This window comes from Labeo rohita, chromosome 9 (genome assembly GCF_022985175.1).
Source record: "Labeo rohita strain BAU-BD-2019 chromosome 9, IGBB_LRoh.1.0, whole genome shotgun sequence".
Taxonomy (NCBI): Eukaryota; Metazoa; Chordata; class Actinopteri; order Cypriniformes; family Cyprinidae; genus Labeo; species Labeo rohita.
In genome coordinates this window covers 18,897,011-18,919,496 of record NC_066877.1, presented here as the reverse complement: position 1 = coordinate 18,919,496, position 22,486 = coordinate 18,897,011, and the positions used below count along the sequence as shown (strand labels likewise).

The 22,486-nt window shown below is 37.5% G+C and overlaps 1 protein-coding gene and 1 long non-coding RNA gene across 2 annotated transcripts in view; one reads left to right on the top strand and one right to left on the bottom strand.

Annotated features, from left to right (window-relative positions):
- Positions 1 to 22,486, top strand: part of kcnh3 (potassium voltage-gated channel, subfamily H (eag-related), member 3) — a 136,089-nt gene that overhangs the window by 109,565 nt on the left and 4,038 nt on the right. The window contains exons 9-14 of the mRNA XM_051119015.1: positions 342 to 541; positions 3,334 to 3,583; positions 12,522 to 12,736; positions 19,392 to 19,648; positions 19,957 to 20,057; positions 20,886 to 20,938. Coding sequence (XP_050974972.1) covers positions 342 to 541; positions 3,334 to 3,583; positions 12,522 to 12,736; positions 19,392 to 19,648; positions 19,957 to 20,057; positions 20,886 to 20,938 — 1,076 coding nt within the window. The remainder of the gene's footprint in view (positions 1 to 341; positions 542 to 3,333; positions 3,584 to 12,521; positions 12,737 to 19,391; positions 19,649 to 19,956; positions 20,058 to 20,885; positions 20,939 to 22,486) is intronic.
- The window catches only part of LOC127170778 (uncharacterized), a 39,294-nt gene that overhangs the window by 15,878 nt on the left and 930 nt on the right, over positions 1 to 22,486 (bottom strand). The window contains exons 2-3 of the long non-coding RNA XR_007828404.1: positions 20,860 to 20,926; positions 310 to 512 (exon numbers count right to left, since the gene is read on the bottom strand). This is a non-coding gene — a long non-coding RNA (uncharacterized LOC127170778). The remainder of the gene's footprint in view (positions 1 to 309; positions 513 to 20,859; positions 20,927 to 22,486) is intronic.

The window sequence follows — 22,486 nt, the reverse complement described above, 5'->3', positions numbered from 1 at the left end:
TTAACTCCTGGTATAACCTGTCTCGGGTGATTGGATATTGCATTTGTGGTGCAGCTACATTTTGCAAGCTAGGTGTGACTTTTAAAGAAAGCGACTGCCTGATAAATGATTACAAGTGATTACTGGAGAACAGTGTAAATGGCATCCAGTCTGTATTCCTCTCTGTAAATGGCTGACCACGTGCAATCAGAAAGATGGATGTTATACTTATATAATAATCCTGGTTTATCATATTTACTAAACCTTAGTGGCATTACACAAAACATGAAGCATAGCAATGTCATTCTTCAAATTCATTATTTAAGTTACCTGAAATGTTTGTTTGTTGTGTCTTTCTCCAGCACTCATGCACGCCGCGGTCTTCGGTAATGTGACGGCCATTATCCAGAGGATGTACTCGCGCCGCTCGCTCTATCACACTCGTACCAAAGACCTCAAAGACTTCATCCGCGTGCATCGACTTCCCAAGGCCCTCGCGCAGCGCATGCTGGAGTGCTTTCAGACGACGTGGTCTGTCAACAATGGCATCGATGTTAGCGAGGTAGTACTTTTAAATGTATTTTCAATAATTTGTGTGCACAAATGAATGGATTGTAAAAACTAGTTCACAATTTATAAATCATGCTCAAACAAGTGTACTCTAAGTGTGGACAGTATGCACAGTCATGCTGTTCTCATTGAACACTTGTTGGGTTTCTTGATTTCTTGATAACGAGAGGATGATTAGCTCTGTTGCATTTCATAAGTAGTGTACTTTTTTTCTCTCTCTCTCGTTTTCAAGCAAGTGGTCAGTTAACATTTAGAAACTGTAAATGATCTCCAGTCTCAGGAAGTCAAACTATTGTTATAATTTTCAGTTATTTTTCTAGAGTTTGTGATTTTCTGTTGAGAAAGTTTTGACAGGTTTTATTTAACATCTTGTGTACTTTTCCAGCAATAATCATTAGATAAACATCAAAATTAAATATACAGAATTCATTAAATATAAAATTTGATTTTTAAGGAATGTTGATGTTATATGACACTGAAATGTCTTGTATTTGTGGAATGTGCCTCTTCTGAGATGCACTTATTTCAATGCAATAAGTACCTCTTTTTAAGGAAAAAATGTAATATGTAATTCAACTAACTTTGACCTGAAAAAAAAAGATCTTATTTTAATTGTAAATTCATAATTATTGAGTACAGAGTAGCATGTTAGTTAAAAATATATCATATTAACTTGGCTCCTCCATCAAAATTCAGAGTCAAATGAAGTACCAAAAGCAAGTAATCATATGGTTTTATTGAACAAAAACATTAAAAAACATAATCTATTATAAACAATAGAACTAATGTACATTATGCATTATAACAAATGCCTGCAGGGGGCGCCAACAACCTGACGATCGTTTTTACACTTTACAGCGCCATCTAATCCTTGTTTAATATTGACTAAACAAAATTTTAGTTAAATGTCCACTATCTTTAATACTTGGCCATTTCTTTACAACAGAAATGCTACCGCCACTGTAATTTCCTGAATATGTGGACATCAAAACGTGTAAGTGAGGGTTTGAGCTTTTATTTTGAAATCGCGATGAACAGTTAGCATATTGGAAAAATACTTCTGGATGTATACTTCTGATTTACCTTACAAATCTGATGAAAGGCGCACGTTGCATTCCCAGATAAACGTTATAATAAACCCAAACTCACAGCAATATGCAGAGAAACGCATAAATAATGGTTTGTGTGTAGTAGCATACTCTCAACAGAGCCACTCTGACTCGCACGTACGTAACCTACACGCATGTAAATAATTAAAGCTAGGGCTAGGAGTCGATTCCAAAAAGAATCGATTCTTCGATTCCGAGGCGTTGGGAATCGAGAGTCGATTCCAAAGTTTGGAATCGATCCCATCAAGGGGAATCGACTCTCCATTCATAGCCGTTTTCAGTTCAACAAAGCTTATCTATGGGCGCCTCTCAAATGAAAGGCTTCATCACACAAAGGCTGCATATATCGACTGTTGTACTCAAACGTCACTGAGCATCGATTCACGAAAATAAACTGAATGAAGAGTCGGTACTGAGCACGTCTGAGTTTGAGGATGCAGCCTTGCTCGCTAATAGTGATTAGAAGTCAGATTCGTTTTCACGAAAGGGTTCTTTCGAGCACTGATCAGTGGCCGGGAGCGCATCTAATTTGACAGATAAACCACGAGCTCATCAGTGTTGTTGTTCTGGTTATTTTGTTTCAGTGTACAGTTTGTTAATTTTGCGCAAACCGTACCATTGAAGTACACATCATTCAGCTGAATTGTGCCTTGTTCCATTCATGCAATAAACGCATGACCACTGCTCAGTTGTGGGCTATGACTAATTTCATGTGCAATGCAGACAAATTTACAATTTAAATACAGAAATGTATCATAATTTTTTTAAAAATAAAGCTTCATATTATGATTAGGCTACTTTCTAAGACCTTTATATCCTACAGTCATGGCGAAATTAGGTTTCTCCACTATATAAAAAAACAAATATCGAAAAAAGCGGTGAGGAATCGATTATTGGAATTGAATCTCATCGATTCCAGAACCAGGAATTGGAATCAGAGTCGATTCCAAAATTTTCTGAATCGAACAGCCCTTCTTAAAGCACATATATTTAATTAAATCGTTTGTGAATGCACAATAGCATTATTCTTTGATATGATTTTTAAATGGGTGTTATATATAATGCATCCTTGGATTCCTGTCTGTGAAATCCGCCACTTCCAGTATTTTGATGGTTACGCGACCAAAATCGAGGAATGGCGACAGACTTAATTATGCTCATAGTATGATATTTTATGTAATTTTAGCTTCGATACAACAGTTGATTCCAATCTGCATTGCTTGTTATTGGCCTTCTTGATATCACTGGTGTCATTTAATGCCTCTGAGATTAAAGCGTTTTATCCTTTATTTTCTTTTCACTTCACCATGCTCTCTTTCTATCTCTCATTCTGTTTCATAATCCCTCATCTCTTTTATCATTTGATTTATTTTTTCTTTCCATTCGCCTTTCATTCACAGTCTCATCCGTAACTCTGATCTGCCCATAAACAAGAGATTCCATTGTACACTTACAATGTATTTAATGAGCCCAATTCAAAACGCTCATTACATAACTCATAACCATCTGTTTGCTTTGATATCTATAACATCTCCCGTTAAAGTCTAAGTAGAGGAATTTCTTTGCTGCACTTGTTTTCTTGACGATCAACTGTAAATCGAAAGATTTTATGCTTTTCAAGAATAAAAAGTAATAGTAAGTACTTCAAATAAAAGTTCTCTTTGTCCTTTCCCAGCTTCTCAAGGATTTCCCAGATGAACTGCGGGCTGACATCGCCATGCACCTGAATAAAGAGCTGCTTCAGCTGCCGCTGTTTGAATCGGCCAGCCGAGGGTGTCTGCGCTCTCTGTCGCTCATCATCAAAACCTCCTTTTGTGCTCCAGGAGAATTCCTCATTCGCCAGGGTGATGCTCTGCAGGCCATCTACTTTGTCTGCTCAGGCTCCATGGAAGTGCTCAAGGACAACACTGTGCTGGCTATACTAGGTAAGCTTACACACAAGCAGGAGATTATTTAGGATAATTGGGCCTAATTGTCCCAGTTTACCTGAATTCACCCTATACACACACACACAAATGACTTCAATAATTTCTAACGCTATACAGCTTGTGCAAATGCATTTGTGTGTCAGTCATGCTGGCCTATTCAGTGGCTCCTATATTACAATTTCACAGCAATTTCAAAGCCCATTTAAATTCCTCCTACCTGTCACTATTAATTGTGTTTCCTGTGTGATATTGAGACAGGCCAATACAATAAAAACTGCCCACACATGCACACACACTATCCATTAAAATCATTGTATCATTTATGACATAATTCAGACATTATAAATGAGCTAAATAATGGTTCTTTTAAAGCACCTTAACACACACACACACACACTCACTTGTTCAGCGAATCTCATCCTCCCACAATCTGAAGTTCTTATTGTTTCGAGGGAGGATTCCCATATAATTTTCAAGTCTATTGAACAGTAACTATCCCCCTCCCCCCATTATACACACACAGTTGGCTCATTGGCTTCATTTTCTCAATAATTGTCTTTCTTTGTTATGCATATTAATGCATATATTATCTGGTGAGATTCAGCTACTGTTAATGATGAGGTGATGTACGGTTTCTCTAATGTGCTTGCCAGTACACGAAACGCCAAACATACAAGCTCAGCTCCAAAACATAGTGAGCTGTCTGTCTAAGCAGCTAACTTTGCTACCATTGTTCAGCAATTTTCACCTGCGGAATACAGTCATTTCAGTCGGAATCTGTGCGGTCAGGAGTTCACATAAGCGTGACCAAGTTCCCCATACAGATTTTACCTGTATTCAAGTTGGTAATGCAAATTCGTCGCACTGACCAATAGAAAACTGCTTGGTTTAAAAGTGACTTCTGTGTTCATGCATTGCTACACTATTGGCAATGAACAATGGAAAATTTTGCCACAAGATTATGCAGAAATGATGCTAATGTGTGACCACATTTTAAGGCAGCATTTCATAAATGGAGCCTCATAAGTGACAGACCTACATGCTTTAGATCAATTTTCAAATTTTCATTTTCAAATGAATGGTTTGACAGCTGGTTTGAAAACTTGGAACGTTTTTTTCACTGAGCTTTCTGCCGAAGATACGTGCCCTTAAATTTGTCCAAAGCAACATATATTAGGAGGCAGCATAATCTTATTTTTTTTTCATCTTGTTTTCATCCCCTCAAATCCCTCTTTTTTAGTAGGCAGCTCTCTAGGATTTTCATAACACCATCTTGATACCTACATATTCCTCATTTTCCCCATTGGCTATGTTACTTTTGACCAGTTGAATAACCTAAGAACATCTTTTGCCCAGAGCTGGTATAAATATGAATCCTGCATCCTGACATTACCTTGTGCTTTCATGCCATAAGAGATATTAGCAATCCAGCTCACATGTACTTGAGTCTGTGATTGCTATTCTGTGCACAGTATCTGTCATTCCCACACTTGCATTCGCATTCCTAACACAGTCTCCAGCCCTGTACTTATGCGATGAAAAATCTTGACACAAACATATACACAGAAATCTGATACACAGTGATTTTCATGAAAATCTAGTGTAGCCACTTGAATTTGAGTCAAGCATGAGTTAACACTGAAATGTTTTCTGTTTAAATCTTTGGAAATGTGTGAATATCTCTCCATGTGCTGTATTAGAAAAGGTCAGTGCTTTTTATGGTATTGTAGAGCTTAATGAGCTCGGCAAGCAGCCCAGATGTGAAACCCAGTAGCATTCATGAGGATTCATGATTTTATGACCTATTGTGTCCTTCAGCGAGGCACTTAGCCTACTGGTTGCTGCAGTAACTGCCCTGTAAGTTACTTTTGATAACAAATAACAACAGAATCAAGAATAGTGTTTATGCAAATTTCTAAATTCACATAATCTTGCACAATGTTCCCCGATGACATCTATTAGATAAATACTCAATCTGTTAATGAGGCAGAAATGCAATGACATCTGAGCTACTTGTCACACTTTTCATTCAAGTGAATATTTCTTCGTTTTTTAAAAAGTAAGTTGTTGTATATATGCATTTAAAGAGATGTTGTACTAAACTATTACTGAATTGAGAATAATATAAATTTAAAAAATATAGTAAAATTCTGAAAAATCTAAATGGAAAAGGTAACATACAAAAATATTGCAAAAATACTCTGTTTGCACTAGGTTTTTTAAGCCATTTTAACAACTAACCCCGGTCTATGTTAAATCCGTTTTTGTTAACAAAAAATCAGTGCATCATGTTTGTAACATAAATGTAATTCATTCTTACTATAATTGTGAAATGACATTAATTGAAATATAAATCAGCAAATAAAAATATGGTCATGAAAGTAGTCACAACAGATACATACATTAGTGAAAATTGCCTTTACCGCTATTTCTAATGGCTTAATTTACATAGGACTGCTCAATGTCATGCAGCTGTAATCAGTTTGCTTTACAAGCCCTTGGATAAAAACAAACTAATCAACACATGCATGTAATAATATGAATAACAGGAAGAAAAAATTCAAAGAAAAGCTCAGGGTTTCATTTCAAATGGAAATCATTGCTATAAACAAAGATTGTGTCTGTGGGTAATTTATTTAAAAAAACAAAACAAAAAAGCAACAACAAAAAAAAAACCTGCCACCTGTCTGCTTTACAGCACAAAGGCCTCCTAAAAACCTTGCAATGAAGCTTCTAGAAGCAAGATAACAGCATGCAAAACTGCCTTCAGCCAATAGCTGTAGGAATCTTGATAAGCTGCTGGAGAAGACAGAATTCCCTAACCTAATGTGAATGAAAGCTAAAATACATATTTACATATGCTTTTTTTTTTTTTTTTTTGCAGTATTTAACTATGGAAGCCCTTTTTTTCTCACGAGTTATAAAGACAGAATTGCGTGATACAAACTTGTAATTCTGACTTTTTTTCTCAGAATTGTGTGATACAAACTCACAATTGAGTTTTTTCTCACAGTATATATAAACTCACAATTCGAAGAAAGTCTGAATTTTGAGTTTATATGTCGCAATTCTGACTTTGAAGTAGATCAAAAAAAGTTGTCCTAAGAGACGAATGGGTATTGTTTTGGTTTTAAGAAAAATTTTATGAAAGGTTTTGATCCACACCAAATGTTGACTACTGTATATTGCAATTGCGAATTTAAATCACACAATTCTGACTTCATTTCTCAGAACTGTGAGCTTATATCTTATAATTCTGACTTTATAACTCATAATTGCGATCTCAGAATTCTGAGAAAAAAGTCAGAACTGCGAATTTGTATCATGCAATTCTGAGAAAAAAGTCAGAATTGTGAGATAAAAAGTCACAATGACCTTTTTAAACCATTTTTTATTCAGTGGTGGAAATGGCCTTCCATATTTAGCAGCAATAGTTCACCCCAAAATGAATTTTGTCACCATATACTCATTCTAAACCTGATGAAACAGAAAAAGATAAAACAAAAAAGATATTCTGAGACATTCTTGCATATTTCGTTTATGGGGACTCTCCGTAGGCATAATGTTTTTTTTATACTGTACAAACTGTGTTTTCTATCCCCTTACTCTAACTCTGCACCTAAACCTAACCCTTACAGAAAACTACTGGCAATTTTTGCATTTCAGTATGTTTTTAAACCATTTGGTTTCAGGAGGCACAGGACGTGTTTTCATAAACCATGTTTGCGTTTTAGTACCCATGTCATTATATACATTTGTGTCCTCATAAACCATATGAACCAGAACCCCACCTCCAACACACACACAGGAATGGCGACATCCTCCTTAATTTCTTCATAATCCAATGATTTTTTTCATAATCCTTATCTAATGTGATACATCAGAGCATATGGACCAATGTAATGAACAAATGCTGTCCTGTTTGAGATGTTTCAGTGCAGCGCTGTCCCAGACACTGTCTGTATGCCTTTGAGGCCATTAAAACAAGATTTCAATGAACACATCCTTTCTATAGTCTCTCTGCCTCTTTGTGTTCTTTTAGTTTAGTCACCCAGGATCCACTTTGCCATAGCCTTTCCTTTCTGTTTGCGTCTCCTTTTTTAGAAAACTGCAAGACAGCAGCTGTGACCATAGATGGACTATGAAACTTTTACTGTGCTTTTCTCCTTTCATCTAAGCGCGGAGCAGCTGCTCAATACACGTCCACACACTCTGTTTCTTAGACCCCTCGTTTGAAAGCATGAGAAGCCAGATCTTTATAAAAAAAAACATTTGTTTGGAATATGGATAATAAATTTGTACCAAATTATACAATATCTAGAAGATAACATGTATAATTTATATATGACACTCATTTACAAGGCGCCTTAAAAGCTTCTTCATACCAAAGGACGAAAATTATTCAGATGCTTACGGGGTTTCCATCATAAATAAACTATTTGTCATATCCGAACCCCCTCTTGTACAGTGCCTACAGTTAATCTGGAAATAAAGGCTCTCAAAAGGTCACAGTAAACGATGAGCCAGAGCTCTTGCCGAGCTAAAGGTTCCTGTGTGTGTGCATGTGTGTGTGTGTGTGAGGGTCTCTTTATCTCCAAATGCCTGAACTCTATTGCTCTGATCAAATCAAATATTGGCGTGCCGCTAGGCCACATCCACCTCTCTCACACACACTTAATAATTGATGGTTAATGCATTATTAAAATGCTTTGACTATTAATACAGGCTGACACATGAAGGCGAGAACCATAGATCTCAACACACATGGAAAATAATGTGGGAGGGAATGAATCAAGGATTGGGAAAAAGAACATGCAGTGCAGAGGAAACGCAAAACAGACTAATTCGTTCACTCTGCATATTAAATCTCTGTTCCAAGACCTAGCTGCTTACCTAGACAGTGTTTTGTATTTTTTTAATAGCTTTAGAAAGAAGTCTTTTATGCTCAGCAACTCTGCCTTTATTTAAACCAAAAATAGTAATATTCTGGAATAATATTACATTTTAAAATTACTTTGATATATTTTAAAATGCTATTTTCAGCAGCCATTACTCCAGTCTTCAGTGTCAAATGATCCTTCAGAAATCATTCTAAAATGCTGAGTTTGTGAAACATTAACTGAGAGTTTATATAAAATCTCACACTTCCAGTTTCTTTTTTTCAGAGAGTGAATGGACCATTAGACCATGAGATATACAGCCTTTAAAACTGAACTGTTGTGTCTTAAAAGGAAGAGGGAAAGCAGAGCTGTGAATGAATGCACGCACACATTCAGGTACACCTATATAGCCTGCCTGTGTTCCCATGCACGTCTACTCACTGTCACCGAGAGACTGTTTGGTTCAGTGTTTGGAGGATCTGCGTTTGATGTTGAAAACACACCACCTGCACACACGCAAAGTAATGGCACTTTCCTGTGGCGTTATCGATCTGACAGCTTGACCCGAGGATCCACAGGAGGCTCCGGAGGATACGGGAGAGAGAAAGACAAACAGATAGACAAGCAAGAAAACAGAGAGACGGCAGGAGAGAAAGACACTGAGCAAATTGGCAATGACTGATAAAAAATGAAAGCTTGAAACGAGAGCGAGCGATTAGTCAAGACAGACAGCAATAAACACTTATTCTCGGAAGCAGACCGATAAATACACACGCAGACACACAGACGTCTCTGAGCTGCGGTTGGAGTGGGAGTGATTGTCTTAATTAAAGCTGTGATATGAAATGGCTTCCTCCACCTAGACTCATGTCACCTCACAATGAGATTACACGTGTTATTGCACTGTAGAGCCACAGTCTGTCGGGGCTGTGAGGAGAACGAGAGGAGGAGAAAGCAGATGGAGAGAGAGATTCTTGTTAAGGTTCTGTCACATGGCTCATGTCAGTGTTGCTTGATGCATTGAACTCTATGGATTGAATGTGTGAATGATTGAACGTTAGTCAAGGTCTATAACGTGGCACTCAAAGTTCAAACAATTTCAACTTTCACCTCATTTTCTACTGACCTTTCGAAGTGCAGTCAATGATTGCCGGCAGTGACAGGTGTAGAGGGATTCATACATGCTTTTGCATATCTATTGATGTCATCTAGAGACCAAAGCAAGAAGAACCCAAATGCTGGGTTCAACTTGTTGGGTCATTTTATTGGGTTGTTTTTAAATATCTTTACCTAGGTGCTGGGTAGTCTTTCTGTAACCAGGTTGCTGGGTCATTTTTAACACTGGGTTAAGCCTGTCTCTGACAAAACAAACCAGCTGCTGAGTTACAGTCAGAGCACTGGCTTTTTTGAGTTTTCTGCAGGAGAGAGCAGTTCTCATCGCTGCCGATTTGGTGCACTTCTTCAGCAAAACAAAGGTTTGTATACATTTTGTTTAATTTATAACGTCTTTACGGTGCTGTAAATAGTATTATTTTACACAATGCAACATAAGGACGAGATGTCCTTTGCATGATGGAAGCGCCTTTTGCTTTGCATAAAATAAACATATTTTATTTGTTATAGTACTGAGTTTAATTTAATTTGATGTTAAAATATGTTCTCTAATGTAAGTACTGTTTGTTTATGGGCAGGTTTTGGAATCAGTCACGGCATCTTTCCACTACGAGTGAAACGTGAGGCCGCGGTTTGACGTTTGCAGTTACCCCACCGAACTGCAACCCTTCACCGGCTCAGATTTTGATGCCACACCGGCATGAGAATTAACGCTGTTTCAGTAAAAAAACGATTATAGAGAATGGTTAAATACGCTAAAATTAAAATGCTACTTTTAAATGTTACTTTTTTATGTCTAAAATGCTTGTTAAACGAATTAAAATGTATGTAATATTGTCAACTATGCTGTATTCATCTAAATAAATCAATTTGTCTTGTATTTTGTCCATGTGTTCTTGCTTAATAATAAATGTTCATCTTTTGATTATTGCTGTTGTCTCTAGTAATTTTGTGTGTGTGTGTTTATAAGTTCCAGCCCATTTTAGGCCAGCAATATAATAATTTTTAAACAATAGTTGACTTAAATAAAATAACCCAGCATGTTTGGTAAAAACATTTAACCCAACCATCTGGGTCAAAATAACCCAGCATGTGTTCCATCCAGTATTTACCCAGTGCTGGGTTGCCAAATAACCTAAGTTGGGTTGTTTTTAACCCAGCATTTTTTAGAGTGTATATATAAACTATTGTAAAAATCATGCTTCTATGACACATTCAAGTTTAAAAAAAATTGCTATAAAATGGAAATTATGACCAAATTTTCTTTGCTATTATGACACATATCCAAATAAATTGACTTTTCAAAGGTGGGGTGGGACATGATTTTGTTCACTGGGAATTGATTGGATTAGGGAAATTCGGCGAAGCCAACTTAATGGACAAAGGTTTTATGTGAGTGGTTGCTTGAGGAAAAGTTCATAGCACGTCATAAGAAAAAAGATGCTGTGACAATGTGGTCACGTTAATGTTTTTGATTAAAGATTATGAGGGCGTTTAAAAAAAAAACTTTATATATATAGATATTACTAACAAATCAAGAATTTACAAGAATGCATGCAGAACAGTCACAAGTACTTCTTCTCAGAATACGTGGCTACTTTGGTTGTCAGCGTATAATCATGTTTTTGCTCACATAGAGAGGTAGAAGAGAACAAGAGGTAAAAAAAAAAAAAAAAAAACAACAACAAAAAAGAGAATAAGAAAGGAAAGTGCTTTGACCAGCCAAAGGAAAATATGCAACAAACTGCAAGCAATGTGCTCTGACATGTTATCTTAGAGACAGAGCTAGTGTGGGGTGGTTTGACCAAAAATCTTGCGGTTTCATGGTTTATCACATTTATTTATTTATTTTTTTTGGCCTGTGCCTTTATATGAATCAGAATGCATTTTAACCACAATCTAAACGAACATGTAGCATGAGCAGTTTTTAACGTTATTAGATTGTATATTTTCAAAATTTAAAGCAATAACAGAACGGTCTGACCTTAGGTTTTTTGAAATTATAATATAAATAACATAAAACAACTGCATGAAACAAAAACAGTAATCGGGCTAAATGAGACGCAAATTCACTCTCTGACAGCAGGTGGCGCTTATGGAACAGCAGCGATACAGCATTTTCTCTGCCTGCTACAGTATTTTGTCCTTTTTGTGTTCGTCTTTAGGGATTCTGGCTTCTGTTAACAGTCGTTTACTGTTGGTTTAACGTTATTTGCCCAGTTCAAGAATTAGTTGTGTGTTATTAATAGCTCTGAAAGTTATCCAACCGTTAGTCAGAAGTGTATGCAGTTAACAGGGATCTCCTCTAAATTAACGATGCTGTCTATGTTGCTTAGCCACTTGTTCGGGTATGCCGTTTTTTAAAAAAAGAAACCCCATGTGTGCGTAATTCAATCCAGTTTACCGTTTTAACCGGTATATCACCCAGCACTACATAGAGCTCTTGTAAACATGACAGTACAAACATGCAAACACACACACGCATACCATGCATAATTACCACACCTGCTTACTTGATGAAAGATGCACATATGGTCTACCCCCCATCTCTCTCCCTGCGCTGCTGAACTCAGTTGCCTTCTAATGTGTGCCAACCGGTGTGCCTTCCCAGAATGCACTGCTGTGACACTTCAGCACACTTCAGAATTTGTCACTGCTTTCATAGTCCCTTTGCACCAAACTAGAACATATTTTTAGCCTCTGCTGCCTTGTGTGTCCCTCCTGTGTCTCATTTTTAGACCTAGAATAGAAGGTTTTTGTTTAGAACTTTAGCATCTAAATTTGATTGACACCCTGTGTCTTTGTTTACTTGTCTGAACACGTTTACACAGAATGCTAGAGGGATCTAAAATGCATATGCAACTTTAAATGCATATTTATGAATACTGCATGACACAGCCTGTTTAAGCCACAAATTAACTTTTGTATGCTTTTTCAAACAGGAAAGGGGGATCTGATCGGATCAGACTCACTGACAAAAGAGCAGGTGATCAAGACCAACGCAAATGTGAAAGCACTGACGTATTGCGACCTGCAGTACATCAGCCTGAAGGGACTGCGAGAAGTGCTGCGCCTTTATCCTGAATACGCCCAGAAGTTTGTCAGTGAAATTCAGCATGATCTCACCTATAACCTGCGGGAAGGCAGTGGAGCTGATGTGAGTGATGCTTGCAAGCACACATGATGGTATTCAGGGCAAAGGGTGACAATCCCAGAGTATTACCTTTGATTCTACATCCATGACTGTAAAGGTCAAGCTGTGTGTGCATGTGCTTTTTTTAGCCCGAATCATGTGCATGAGGGATTGAGGCAATTACCACGAATGTACAGGTCAGGAGTCGATACATCACCTAGGATCGGATTATCAATATTGTACGGTTGTGCAGTGGAGCTGATATGAGTCCTATAAATAGTGCATCGTTCAAATAGACAAACACGATAAAAGTCGCCTTCATGAGTGTGTGCTATGGTTCATATTCTCTGCTGTGTCAATTTATTTTCTGATTTTTCTTATAAAATGATTTAGTATGTGTAAAAATAGAAACATTGTGCATACAGTACACCCAAAAATTAAAACTTAATTTACTCCAACCTGCAGAACAATCAATAGTAACCACAACTGTTTGGTTTGTAGTATTCCTCAAAAGTGTATTCTGCAGAGAAAACTAAGTCATACAGGTTTGGAGCGACATCAAGGTGATGACTGAATTTTGATTTTAGAGTGAACTGTTTCTTTAATTTAGATGGCATAGCTCAGATAAACTGGTCTCCATTTACTCTTTTATTTATTTTTTTATTTTTTTAAAATCCTATTAATAATTTCTTACATTTATAAAGTGCTTTTCTCACACAATCCCATTGCTGATAATGAGGGGAAAAAAAGATAAAAAGGATTTCATTTGTGATTTTTCTGTAACTCCGCTAGTACAGAATGACGTTAAAAAAGCTTTTCAAAGGACTTTTTCAGGGTATTTAGTGTTTGTTCTGTGTTTGTTCTTTATTCTGAAACAAACTTCAGTTGTTGCAAAGTTGCATTGGCTGGTTTGGTTCACTTTCACAAGGCAATATTTCAAAGCATACCAAAATGTGTTCATGCAAGTCACATGTGAGTTAAACTGTCGGTCAGACTGCACCTGTTTATGTTTGGGATTCCGCTCATATAATTAAATACTGCTGCTTTTTAAGTATAAATCATAATGCATTTCCTGTTAGGAAAATGATACAGCATGGTTCATTGATCCATTTGGTCAGATTGCTATGGAAACCCGTTTCCTCCACTGCAATTCATTTTTAAAAAAAGGTTATTGCGACTAGTCTCACAATTCTGACTTTTTTGTTGCAATTGTGAGTTTTCATCTCACAATTCAGATTTTGTTGTCACAATTTCGAGTTTTCATTTCACAGTTCAGACTTTTTTGTCACAATTGTGAGTTTTCATCTCACAATTCAGACTTTTTTTGTCGGAATTGCGAGTTTTTTGTTGCAATTGTAAGTTTTCATTTTGCAATTTAGACTTTTTTGTTGACTAGTCTGACAATTTTGACTTTTTTCTCAATTCAGATTTTTCTGGTCACAATTGCAGGTTTTCATCTCACAATTCTGACTTCTTTTGTCGCAATAGTGAGTTTTCATCTTGCAATTCTGACTTTTCTTGGTCGCAATTGCGAGTTGTCATTAACAAATCTGACTTTTTTGCTTAGAACTGTGATTCACAATTGCAAACTATGAAGTCCAATTTTGATGGGGAAAAGATGACTACTGTATGTTCTCAGAATTGTGACAGACTTAATGACTCACAATTGTATGTTAAAAATAAAGAACTGCGTGGTATAAACTCACATTTGTGATATATTGTTATAAAGTTAGAATTCCAACATATAAACTCACAATTCTGAGAAATAAAGTCAGAATTGCAAGATATTAACTTGGAATTGCAAGAAAAAAAGAATTGTGACGCACAAGCATGCATTTGCGAGGAAAAAGTCAGAATTGCGAGTTTATATCTCACTATTCTGACTTTATAACTCGGAATTGCAAGTTTACATCACCCGATTCTGACTTCATAACTTGCAATTTCGAGTTTATAATCTCACAATTTTGAGGAAAAAAGTCAAAATTCCGAGTATCACGTTCCGACAAAAAAGTCACATTTGTGGGATAAAAAGTTGCCGTAATTATTTTTTTATTCCGTGGCGGAAACGGACTTCCATAGATTGCTTTCTCATCACAAGCCAGAAAGCCAACCAATAAGATGCACATTTTTGGTCACATGACCAAATCCTATTTGACTGTAAAAAAGCAGAAGAGGAATCCAGAAGTGGTTCTCTTATCTATTTGGTGAAAACTTTCTTCTCCATGGCAAGCAAATTGTGCAGCATTGCTTTGTGTACCATAATAACCAGAGTAACAAGATATTTATGCTTTTCGCACTGAACATCCGGGCTTGTGTGAACAGTCACTTTTGAAAAAAGCATTTGCCAAATGAATAAAAATGCGAGAAATGTAAATCTGTACCCTCTACTGCACGCCCAGTTGTCCCTAGTGAATTTGCGCATGTAGATTTCAGAGTTCCTCAATGAATTCATGAGCTGTGACCTACAGACTGGAGGTATGTGTGCGTAACGCTGCATTGCTCACATCCACAACCAGCGCAATACAAAATGGATCCCCATCTGCTGTCTTTGGCATCTTTCCTTCCTTCTTGCACATTCCCGAAGTCCGTGTCCTTTGCCTGACTTAGATAAAGCCCATTCCCCCCCCTCATCTTCAGAATGCACATGTATGCCTGCTCACGAGACCCCTCTCTTACACACATACACAATCTTCCGGCCTTGAGTGTAACTTGCAAGGACAGGAATAGCAGCAGGCTGCGGTTTGGAGTGTGTGCTGATACTAAGAATAGCACAGAGGGAAGGCGGGGACTCCGTGCTGGCTGGGTCCCCCGCGCCTCGAGCTAAGATTGGATCCTGTAAGATAAAAATAGCACTGAAGCATGAGGAGGGTGGAGAGGTGCCTCTTTTCTCTCCTTTTCACTTTTTCCTGCAGTGCTGCTTCTGCAAGGTGTCACATGCAGCTTTCACTCCAGCTAGAGAAAGATAGCACTGTGTTTGAAGTAAGAACGGTGGTTGGTGGAAGGTACATAACATGTAAATATATACAAGATACCGTTCAATCGGATATACAATTTTCTCATAGCATTATGAAGGGATTTGTTTGGCCTAGACAACCCAGAACAGCCTACCGCTGTATAACAGTGCGCTCTCAAAACACCTTAGCAACCGCATAGAAATGCCCCAGCAACCAGCAACAATAGCTTGGCATCTTGAGAATGACTTTCGCATATGCAAGCACTTTATTGACTTCAGAAAATGTAAAAATCAAGTTTGTTCGTGCCATGAGACGCTATGGATGCTCATTTCGGATGTATGCAATCCCAAAATGTGCAGAGAATACCAATGAACACACACACGCACATACATTTGTACGTAGTTGCAGAGCTGGTGAGAATAGAAGTGTGATTATTGGGGAAGCATGCCTATTACTGTTCGTCTGTGTGTGTGTTAGTGCACTAGGGCTTTAGAGGAGAAAGGTAATGCATTCCTTCCTCTCTTTCTTGTTATACTTAGCTGTGATTGACTGAATTTGGCGAGTCGAGGGACATGGAAATGCCTGGGTAAACACAGCATTCTCTCTCCCTTTCTGGAGGAGAGGAGGGAAAGAAAGTGAAAACTTCTGTAGAAATACCAATTTAAGCATCTTACACATGCATACACGCTCCACTCGTGCCACTGGGGTCTGTGTTACTAAGATTGGAAGGAGATGGCTAAAAATAAATTCTGCTTTAGGTGGGGTGTGGGACTGCAGACGGAGCGTGGGGGTGGAGATCATGAGAGGAACGAGGGAAAAAAACAAGATGTGAAGAAAGAGAGAGGCAGGGTGCGGAGAACGGGAGGAGGGGGGTTGCAGATAAAGATGGAGAGATTTCAGTCAAATTGAATAGGGGAGAACAAATGGAGGGAAGGGGGAGATGTTAATTAAGATTTGCTCAAATTTTATTATTTTTCAACGTCTTTCCTTCCTGGTTGTGTGATGGAGTTTGTTGCGGATGCAGGCTGTGTGTGTTGCCACCCTATAGCGACGGACGGTGATTGACACGGTATTTTATGTGTTTTGACAAAACAAAAATAAACAGTGCCGCCTCTCCTCTCTGCAACCTCTTCTGCGGTGCCGCGGGATAACGCCGCTTGCAGCCATTCTTTTTATGACATTCTAAGAACATGCAGTGCTGAGAGTTAACAGCGAAGAAATCGAAATCAATTTCAGCTTCTGCAAAGAAGAATGTGTTTGTGGGCGAAAACCAATTGAGGTTCCTTAATCTAGTACAATGGAAAATATGCAGAGAGTTGAGGTGGAGAAACACGGTAGAAAGGAGCAAGAAAAATCAACAGGCTGTGTTAGTCTGCCACGCACTGGTCGTGACTCTTTACTACCCATTGGAAAATAATTTTCAGAATTACTTGCTATTGAAGACCTTAAATGGTTTTATACATATAGATGGTTCTTTAATAACTAGATTTGCATTTATTGAAGGAAGTACTAGTGCTTGCAAGGCAGATGTGGAATGGTGTTAATGTTAAAGGTAACCCTAAGTTCAACACAATTTTACATCATGTCAGCGAAAAGTTATTATATATGGCTAAACAGATGTAAGATCACAATTTAGCATGCAAATAAATGCAGATGAGAATGTCACTTTTCAGTATGCAAATATATTGCAGTCATATTGTTGACAGCTTAAATGTGAACATTTTGTTCAAGACTCTAAATAGAGGTTTTTAAACTGTAATAAACATATACACCAACGTTCATGTTTTTGAAAAAAAGTCCTTATTTGATCGAAAATACAGTAACATTATCAAATATTGACAAAAACTTTAATATTTCAATACATTTTAAAATGTAATTTATTTCTAATGAATTTTTAAGAGCCATTACTCCAGTCCTCAGTGTCTTATGATCGTTCATTCTAATTTTCATTCTAACATTCAAACATTCTAATTATAATTTTTCAAAGCATAATAAATGTTAAAAATAATAGCTCTAAATTATACTGTAATGCTGAATAGCTATAATGGCTAAAACTGAGGGGGGACATGCATTTAATAGAGACATCTGTAGCAGCATTGGTATCAGTGATACTGGCCTTCATTAATAATAGGTGACTTTAAATTAAATAAAAAATGCTATTAAACACATATTTAAAATATACCATCTTCATGTTGATTGTACATTAATTTGGAGATTCAGTGTTTTAAATTTGGAAATGATGACTGTATAAATACATTATTCTAATATGGGATTACTCGCAATTAATTACAGAAAAATATGTGAATTACTTAGTTTCACAACACTAAGTATAAATAGAAATAATTGTGTGTGCGTGTATATATATATACATACATACATACATAAACAGATAGACTGTCTGTACATTATCCCAGTTATTATTACACAGCTACATACAGAAATATTAGATCACATCAGAATGAAGTTTTCCAGAGAGATGTGTAATAAAAATAAATATCCAAGATATACATCCATATATTAAAAGGTTAAAATAAAAAAAAAAGCACTTCTCAGAATCAGAAAATTAAGAGGTATGAGGTGAAGAATAAAAAATAGAATGGTTGAGAAGTACAGTGTTAACTTGCAAGTACTGTAGTAAAATATTATGACACGGACTCTAATTATACCACTTAGAGGAAACCTATTATGCCCCTTTTTACAAGATGTAATATAAGTCTCAAGTGTCCCCAGAATGTGTCAGCTCAAAATACCCTACAGATCTTTTATTATATTATTTTGAAACTGCCTATTTTCAGTGGAAGCAGAAATATGCTGTTTTCGTGGATGTCTCCTTAAATGCAAATGAGCTGCTGCTCCCCGCCCCCGTTTCCAGAATAGGGCTGTACCTTTACAGCTCATATCTCAGATACTCTACTAAAAAAAAAAAAAAAAAAAAAAAAAAAACTCTGTTTGGTTTTGATTACCATGTCTATCTCACTGAAATCATGCATTTAAAATCCATATTAGTTTAAACTTCTTATAAATGTTTTTCTGAGTGCACACATCCAAAGCACACGCACAGAAAGTGGCTGTCACACAGCATTTGAGTACTAAACTAAGTTCTCTTTCATGTCATATTGCACTTAATCCATTAAATGCACACAAGCTTATGTTAAAAACACACGAGTTACAGAAACAGTTATGTCTGTGAAGGTAAACAGCTGGGAAAGAAATCGTATGTTTATATTAGATCTGTGTGGCAGGAGTTGTAATATACAGTAAATAAATCAATAAATCCACTGCTCTCTTGTCTCCTCTGAGGCTGGGACTCTAAATAGTGTTCTGTGCTCATCTGTGCAGCCAACGATAGAACAGTTGGCATGCTTTGCTTGAACTTTTGCCGTGGTGTTAGTATCGGTACACCGGTGTTGCTTGCGAAAACAGACTGGCGGCGCCGTGGGTGGAAATGTGCAGATTAAGTGGCAGTAATATTATAATTACATACCCTTTCTATGTCACGAAATTTGAGCGGCTCAATTTTTCACATGCTTGCAGAGAAAGGCTTACCAAAACAAAGTTACTAGGTTGTCCTTTTTCATGTTTTTTGGGTTGGCAGATGCACCAGGGATCCGATTATAGCACTTAAACAAGGAAAGAGTCAGATTTTCATTATATGTCTCCTTTAAACTCACTATCTGCATTTTATATAGACACAAACAAAACTAAATCTGCTTTGTCTCTCTCAGCTGGACTGGGAAAGCAATGGCGGTCTAGTGAAGAAGCTTCCTGCTATCCGTGAAGATGAGGAGAATGATGAAGAGCAACACTCGGTGTCAAGGGCCCAACGTTCTCCCCTTCGCCTGACCCGGGGCCTCAGCTCCCCCCTGCGATCGCCTCTTCTTCCCCCTCGCCCCTTCCGCCCTCCATCAGACCACACGCGTCCTGCCACTCTCCAGATCCCTGTGGTCAGTTTCAGCAGCGCTCCTCCAGAACTCAGCCCCAGGTACACAGACACATCGCACATCACGTCCTCAATGAGCTGTAGCCCTCTGGTGGCTCTCTGGAGAACTTTACTGATTCATAATTTAGAAGAAGTATCCAGCTACCATGACAACCAATTTGGGTGGAATCGCTGCTTGCTCTAGTGATGGGCTCTTCAGTTTTACACTAACAAATCAAGGCTTATTTAAAGCTTGAATTTAATGAGTAAAAAGTAAAGGAATCCATTTCTATGTAGGCAAAAGGTTAAAATAATAACGTTTTTTGGATTTTTTTGCAAGATGAAAATGAATTTATCTGATGTCTCTGCAGGTTTGTGGACGGCATCGAGACAGAAAGCAATTCCAGCTCAACACAAAGGTTTGAGTTCGGTCCCAGCCTACCTCATAGCGGTCCTCCATCCCCTACCCCAGGTACAAACACAACTACAAGACAGAATGCGATTTCTGGAAGGAAATGTTATGAAGTGAGATTTCCAAAAATAGACTGTCTTGCACAGTCAGACTTATCCTACAGCTTACTCTGTCCAAGAACCTCCCACTTAGATAGAAAGGGACCATCTGACCAATATGTAAAACTGCCAACTATTTTTTTTATGTGACATTTAGGCCTGGTACATCTGAAATTGGATATGAACCTCAAAGCAAAACAGAGTATTTTGCTGCTCAGGGATATTTGTCCCACTAAATGTCTCAGTCAAAACTCTTTATTACCTTTGAGGATAAGACGTGACGCCACAGACCTTGAACTTTACCAACCTTAGCAAATCAATTTATTAATTTTTCCTTACAGTTATTCATCAGGGCAGCCTGGGAACTTCACTAATGCAGCTTTAATTTCTGACTCATAGAAATTAAAGCTGGCCAATCAGATTGCACCTCTTACATGTTTTGTTTGCATATGCATCAGACAGTCAGGGAACAGTCTTGATCTATCCAATCCTTCTTCTCTGTGTTAGCTTAAAAATGTGACCTGGACCACAAAACCAGTAATAAGGGTCAATTTTTTTGAAATTGAGAATGATGAATAAAGCTGAATAAATGAGATTTCATTGATGTATAGTTTGTTAGGATAGAACAATATTTGGCTGAGATACAACTATTTTGAACCATACAATGTATGGTTGGCTATTGCTACAAATTTACCCATGCTACTTATGACTGGTTTTGTGGTCCAGGGTCACAATGTGTTTAACACTCTCTACAACAAACTTACCTCGTTTTGTGTGCATTTGTGTGCAGTGAACCAGGAGCAGCTGGAGACCAAGCAGAGCATCACCAAACTGAGTGAGGAGGTAAAAGAAACAAACACATTAAATCAAAATAAATCATATTATATTCAACACACATATAAACATGCTTCCCCTGGTTTCACGTCAGTGTGACGCAAATCTCCAGACCTATTCCGGTCTCAAGTAATACAACACTATGGATAGAGTTTTAGTATTGGAACCGGAATATGTCTCGAGTCTCTGTTAAGTCCAAATGCTCCCAAGTCCATGACAAGACCAACCCTGTTGAAAAAACAGCATATGCTGGTTAGGTATGCTGGTCCTGAGCTGGTTTAAGTTGGTCATGTGCTGGTCTACTCAGGAACAATCTTCTTCTCAGGACCAGCTCATGACCAACTAAGGACCAGCTTAAACCTGCTCAAACCAGCTGCCATGCTTCAAAACATACCTGACCAGCATATGCTGTTTTTTTTTGAACAGGGAAGACCATAGAAATGTGAACCTGGACCACAAAACCAGTCATAAGTAGCACGGGTATATTTGTATCAAACCTGAGCCAAAAACCTTTAGGATATTAAGTAAAGGTCATGTTTCATAAAGATATTTTGTAAATTTCCTACTGTAAATATCTCAAAACTTAATTTTTGATAAGTAATATGCATTGCTAAAAACTGAATTTGGGCAACTTTAAAGGCAATTTTCTCAATATTTTGATTTTTTTGCACCCTCAGATTCTAGATTTTCAAATAGTTGTGTCTTAACCAAATATTGTCCTAACAAACCATACATCAATGGAATTTATTCAGCTTTTATTTTATTTCATAAAATTGACCCTTATGACTGGTTTTGTGGTCCAGGGTTACAAATACAGTCTTAAACAGAGTGCTACAACACTGCAAAACATGCAGGTTATAAAATCCTTTTATATCTGCGAAGATGTCTGAGAAGTAGATCACGCTCTACCAAAACCAATAAGCCACTAGAGGCCTTGCATTACATTGATTTTACCACTTTTAAAGGGTGTAGGACAAGTGGCTTATTGATTTTTGTAAAAAGGCTGCACTACAGCACTATTATAAAAGACATCTTTGTTCAGTAAGTACAGGATAATATACATTCAGCTGGTCCACATAGCAAACTAAATTCAGAAAGATTGATCAGGACCCGAATTCCAAGCGAAAAGCTTTTTTATATCCTAAAAAGACTTAATTTTGTGACAGTGGAGTGATTCGAGAGACCTGTAGCCACTACAGTTATAAGGAAATAGTTACCTGGGACATTGTTTAAAGGGGACATCAGATGCCCATTTTCCACATGTTAGTATGATTCGTTAGTCTGTAACATACTTTGGTTAAAATTCCTCAATGCTTGTGTAAAACAACACCTTTTTACCTTGTCAAAAACAGCTCTGTTCACAGCAACCTGTTTCGGTGCATGTCTCTTTAAATGCTAATGAGCTCTGCTCACCCCACCCCTCTCTTCCATGGAAGAGGAAAGGCAATGTACAAACAAAGTTTAAGACTTACTTCTTCACTAATCACGAACAGTGGGTAATGATCTATCCTTTAGGATGCAGTAAATGAATTTAGGTGTATTAGGGGCACATTACCG